Raw genomic sequence first — 6,058 nt, forward strand, 5'->3', positions numbered from 1 at the left:
TAAAAGGAAAAAAAAGGAGTATTATTTTATTCCAAATATACATGTACACTTCCTGTACTCCATTTGGCAACATTGAGAACGCACGCGAGGAAATCAACCTCAGAATTCTCACTTACAATTTTCTTTTATTTTCCATTAGATTTTATTTTTAGAATCTGTATCACGAAGATCCATGAGGATTTTATGTACTACACTTTTCACCTTACTTCAATAGTTATCCCAAAACTTGCTTACTCAACCTAAATGATTATGATCATACTCTTACCTTTTCTTTTTGCTCCTTATATTCTCCTCTTACCCTTCCATTCTTTTTCCATCCTTTCTCACTTGTCTCCTTCTTTGAGGGTCTCTCTTCTCTTCCGTCACTTAATTACTAATTTTCAAGTTTTAAAAAATGGGTGAAATATCTTGCTCTGTTAATGGAAATGGAAATGGAAATGCAGTGATTGTAGGTCCAAGAAAGAGCTGTTGGTATGAAGAAGAGATTGATACAGACTTGAGATGGTGCTTTGCTCTCAATAGGTATCTTCTTTTTTCCACTCATAACAATGTATAAGCTGGGATTTTAGGTATACACCATTTAAGTGTACAAAACTTAACGTGGAATTGTAAAAGCGTTTTATTGGAGGTATCATGAACGCTTTTAGTATCAGAGTCATGAATCAGAGCAAGGTTGCATGTTTATTCAGGTTTTTCTTTCTTCAGTTAGATACCTACTAATACTATTATTCGGAAGATTAGTGAATGGGGCCATTACATGGTGATAGGAAAAAGATTCATGCCTTTTAGTAGGTCGAGTCAATGTATGACCCGTTCTGTCTGCTGAATGTTCATCTCAGGACAAGGATTTTACTTTTTCGTCATCCACTTGTTATTTCAATATCCTATGATATACTAGTAAGTTGGTGTCTTGGAATGTATATACTGCTTTCTTTACAAGTCTTCACGGAAAAGGTGGTAATGCAAGATTTTTGAAAAAAACAAAAATAACTTACTGTAATTGTTAATTTACTAGAATCCGAAATTAAAAGTTCTCTTTGTAAATAAAAATATTGATTCCTTTTGCGCAGCATTTTGCACACTGGTGCCACCCAATATCAAGACATTCAACTATTGGACACAAAACCCTTTGGGAAGGTTAGTACTGTTTTTCCCTTTACCGAAAAAGATTGCAACAAAATAGAGAAAGGGTGAAAAGAAAACATTTTCTTCTTTTTATTTGATAGCTTATTTTCTTTTTGAGAGTATTAACATAATTTGTTGGTTAATTATAAAACAGGCTTTGGTCATAGACGGGAAGCTTCAAAGTGCAGAGATAGATGAATTTATCTATCATGAATGTCTTGTCCATCCAGCTCTCCTTCATCATTCAAAGTATATATAACTTTTGTTTATTCCCACTAATTATTAGTGATCACTTTAATTAATGGCAGAAATACTCATTATGACTTTTTAATTATTTTGGACATAAAGATTTGATTATTCGCACATAAAATTAACTTAGATAATTAATATACACTCTTCAGTCCTAGAAGCATATTCATTATGGGAGGAGGTGAAGGTTCTACAGCCAGAGAATTATTGAGGCACAAGACAGTGGACAATGTTGTAATGTGTGACATTGATGAAGTAAGTCTCTTCTTCCCTTTTTTCAACCTTATACCTAAGTTGATTATATTGAGGGTGAAGTTTCAGTAACTAAATTAAAACTCCAATCACTTCTCTACCATTTCTCATTTTCTTTCACATATCTTTTTTTTTGTGCGTGTGGAAAAATTAGCACAATTTGATCAGTTAAGATCAATTATAGACAAGTGCATGTTTTCACGAAATATAAGTTGATAATTAGAAAAAAGATTATGGATAAACTATTGGAATCGGTCATTGATGATGTAAATATATACTCCTATATGTTTTGCACTGTTAGTGAAATACTTAAATCTATATATATATATATATAAAGCAAGGCCATCTCTATATATAAAGCAAGGCCATTGAGAGATGATGTGGCATTCTGTATTCCAGTAATATCATTTTTCTTTTATCTCCTTTTTTTGACTTTTTTCTTCCGTACATTTTGAGTAGTAACTTTAAACAAAAAATGGTTCATTGGCCATTTTGAAAGAACAGGCCTATTCCCATCCATTGTTAGTAGTCATTTGTGTTTTAACTTCCCATAAATTACTGCTCAAATATAACGTGTATCCCCTCTTAATTAACCTATTTAACGTCTTTACTTACCAAGTATTTCATAAACAACCTTCTCATATTCCCCAAAAAAACAGCGTCGAAGAAACGTTCACACGTACAAATCTTTAGATGGGGAAAGAGGCGAAGGCTTTGAATAAGCGTTCCATGGAGAGTGCTTTTGCCGCCATAGCTGTTCCTTTTTTCACTTTCTTCCTCCATATCCTTTAATTAAAGAGGAATAATATTGTTCTGTTTGGTTTTAGTGGATTAGAGTCCATGGAGAAAATTGTTTATTAAGTAGTGCAGATTTTTCTTTTTGTGGAGAATGTGGTGTTAGGCTTAGAGATTGACACATTTTATGGTTTTTATCAAAAAAAAAAGAGATGCTCTTGCCGATGCAGTAGTTGAGAAGATTGAATTTACAGCGGTTGGGGAATTTTTCACTTTCGTTGTAAGATTTGTCTTAATATTCTTTTATTTGCTTTTTCCTGTTTCGTTTTTACTACTTTTATTACAAGACAAATCATAGTTCTCATCCTCCTTCCTTTTGTAAGTTTTTACAATTTTTCAAAGTAGTATATTGCTTGACATTGATACAGACATGTTAATATGTTATTTTCCAACATTATGTACATCATTATGTTGTATAATATGTACTCCCTCAGATTTATTTTATATGAATCAGTATAGGCATTGAGTTTAAGAATATTTTTTTAAGTGTGATATAATATTTCCGTTGCATAATATGTACTCCTTTAACTTTCTTTTCATATAATTAAACCTGTTTAGTTGAACTTAGTTAAGCAAGAAAAGAATTTTTTTTTACAATCAGGGATCTTAAATATGCAATGATTTTTCTAGAAAAATCTTTTATAGGGATTCCCTCTTCAAGATATGTATCAAAATTTTGAGGATTTTCGGATAGAAGATGTTTGTACTGAAAAAATAGTTTTTCGTATAGTTATAAAAGGATAAATAGGAAGTTTAAAGTAAAATAAAAATAGTTTTTCGTATAGCTATAAAAGGATAAATAGGAAGTTTAAAGTAAAATATTTTTTTACTATAAACAAAAGTGTCATTTTCTTAACAGATTAAAATAAAAGAGAGTTCATATAAGATAGAATGGATGGAGTATATTTCTCTGCCATTCAGCAAGTGTTTCTTTGTAAAAAGAAAGAGTATAATGATGAAGAAAACATCAAATTTCAAGAGTTAAATGGTCTTATATATTTTCGTAGATGCTTGTATTGGTTAGTGTTTGAGAGACAATCAGCAACATTACTTTTGAACGGTAAGATGGATGTTTTGTTTTTTATTTTCTCCCTAATTTTTTCTTTTTGCAGAATCATAAAAATATCCTCTTTTCCTCGTTACTTAAGTTCTTACTTTGATATAAAATTTCACCGTAGAGAAAAAGTATAATTGCATAAATAGAAGACATCTATGGTTGAATAGTCAAATTGACACACATACTTGCTCTAATCAATACATACTCAAATCTACAATACAATGACAAGAGCGTTAACAATAATTCAAGACATTGATATAACAGATGTAATTAATTAATTACTTCACTTTCAAATGCTTAGAGAAGAAAGGTTAAGGAATAACATTATAGAAGATTTTTCTCGGTTAATATGTGTTAACCAATCATAACATGTCATTTACATTGTAATACTATAACACATAGTAGAATCAGGAAGAATATTTTCTTAGTAAAGATTGATTTTTCTTTTATAAAATTTAAGACATTATTATTATTTTCTTATAATTTAAGCGCGAGTGAATTTACTAGTTCATAAATAAAACCTACGTCTAAACTTGCTGCAGGAGGTGGTGGAATTTTGCAAGTCGTACTTGGAGGTTAACAGAGAAGCTTTCTCTGATCCTAGACTCAACCTTATTATCAATGACGCCAGGTTCTTTCCCCTTGTTTCTCTGTGCACCCTAATTTTATAAATTAATTAAATTTAGCCCTAATAAATTTTTCTTCCCTTTTTTTTTTTTGATAATTAATGAATCTTGATTAACGTAAATGGTGTGATTTTGCAGGGCTGAGCTAGAGAGGAGGGAAGAGCAGTATGATATTATAGTAGGAGATTTAGCAGACCCTATAGAAGGAGGACCATGTTACCAGCTTTATACAAAATCCTTCTATGAATTCATTGTTAAACCTAAACTTAACCAAGGTGGTATCTTTGTCACTCAGGTAAATGATGATTCTGTCTCATATTTTGTCAAAAGTAATTTTTCCAAATGTTAAATTTAAACATATATATGTGGGGAAGCTTAATAGATAAAATTCCAAAACCTTGTAGTAGTAACTACTAATACAAATTGGTTGTCAATTGTGAACATTTAACAGGCAGGACCAGCAGGAATTTTCAGCCATACAGAAGTCTTTTCCTGCATTTTCAATACTCTAAAACAAGTTTTCAAATGTAAGTTTCTTGAATGAAAAAGACGATTTAGCTTTCTGTTAATTACATTGTAATTCATTCTTGAAAACATGATATCTCAAAGGATAACCTTTAGTTATTTTGTTTCACAGATGTTGTGCCTTATTCAGCTCATATTCCTTCGTATGCTGACACTTGGGGATGGGTCATGGTATCATTACTTTTTAAGATTATTTCAAAATTTCATATCAAATTATCATCATGATTTATCTTAGGCTAATCACATTATTTGTAAAATGATATAGGCATCCGATACTCCATTTGTTATAAGCGTGGATGAATTAGACTTGAGAATGAAGCAGAGGATGAAGGGGGAGAACAGATATCTTGATGGGAAAACATTCACTTCAGCCTCCACATTGAGCAAAGCTGTTCGAAACTCGTAAGAAACATGTCCATTTTCTCATTGGTTTAATTGTTATGTATTCATAATTTAATTAAAGTCGAATCAAATAAAAAGTTTATGTTTTGTGCACTTTTACACTATCATGTTAAATTCCCACAACAACATATACATAGTAACTTGAAAATAGAGAATAATAACTTGTTCTAACCAGTTAAATTGCACGTATAATAAAATTTCTTTATATTGTTAGTTCATAGTAAGTGTATACAACTTAAAATTACTATGTTTATAGTACTTTCTACAACATTTTTGATGATTTGTTACTAAAAGGAATCTTAAATTAATGGCAGACTGGAAAATGAGACTCATGTTTATGCAGAAGGGAATGCAAGATTCATTTATGGACATGGAAGACACAATCAAGCATGATATGATGGAATAGAAGTTAAAAGGGGTGCCCCTTGATTATAGCATATAAACCAAAAAGAAAAAAGACTGCCAAGTTGGGAACTTTTCTACTTTTCCTTTTTCATCTTCTGGTTTTAACTGAAAGTTATCTAGTATCACCTTTTCTTGTTTTGTTCTTTTTTGTTGGAAGTGGTGGGGGTTCTATAAGTATTTACTCTAAAGGGGAGAGGATCGGAGTTATGACTTATGGATCTTTCTTGTTCTTTCTGTATCGGAATATATATGGTTAATAGAATATTACTACTATCTTTTAATTTGACTCTACAAGTACAATCTTTTGTTTTGAATCCCCAAGAATTTATCACTTCAGAAATTTTATACATTGTGCTTCATTTCTTCTTTTTTCCTGTTATTACTTGAATTGTACAATAGTTTTAGGCCCTGTTCCATTAAGCTTCTTCAAAGCCATTTTGGGATAGGGCCAGAAATATTAGAGCAGGCCATGCTGATATGCAAAAGTCCAAACTAAGTAATTCCTTAGGTCGTGGTGGTTAAAGCTAACATTTTGGGTAGCTAGTGCTTGGGCCTTCAAACATAGCAAAATATCTCCAAATAAATAAGCGATGCATGTGTCATTTTCATAAGCAAAATCACA

At 31.2% G+C, this 6,058-nt stretch overlaps 1 protein-coding gene across 1 annotated transcript; it reads left to right on the forward strand.

Annotated features, from left to right (window-relative positions):
- The first annotated feature begins 302 nt into the window (after nucleotides 1–302).
- On the forward strand, nucleotides 303–5,717 carry LOC107823555 (thermospermine synthase ACAULIS5). Its single transcript, XM_016650231.2, has 10 exons — nucleotides 303–522; nucleotides 1,071–1,137; nucleotides 1,280–1,374; nucleotides 1,527–1,629; nucleotides 4,021–4,109; nucleotides 4,243–4,399; nucleotides 4,556–4,631; nucleotides 4,742–4,800; nucleotides 4,895–5,031; nucleotides 5,346–5,717. The coding sequence occupies exons 1-10, from the start codon at nucleotides 395–397 to the stop codon at nucleotides 5,422–5,424; spliced, it is 990 nt and encodes a 329-aa protein (XP_016505717.1). The 5' UTR covers nucleotides 303–394; the 3' UTR covers nucleotides 5,425–5,717.
- Nucleotides 5,718–6,058: the final 341 nt, after the last annotated feature.

The sequence above is a fragment of the Nicotiana tabacum genome, chromosome 14 (assembly GCF_000715075.1).
Source record: "Nicotiana tabacum cultivar K326 chromosome 14, ASM71507v2, whole genome shotgun sequence".
Lineage (NCBI taxonomy): Eukaryota > Viridiplantae > Streptophyta > Magnoliopsida > Solanales > Solanaceae > Nicotiana > Nicotiana tabacum.

Coding starts and splice junctions, on each gene's coding strand:
- LOC107823555 (XM_016650231.2), top strand. CDS start 395: ATGGGTGAAATATCTTGCTCTGTTAATGGAAATGGAAATGGAAATGCA. Junction 4,632..4,741: donor TCTAAAACAAGTTTTCAAAT/GTAAGTTTCTTG, acceptor TTTGTTTCACAG/ATGTTGTGCCTTATTCAGCT. Junction 4,801..4,894: donor ACACTTGGGGATGGGTCATG/GTATCATTACTT, acceptor AAAATGATATAG/GCATCCGATACTCCATTTGT.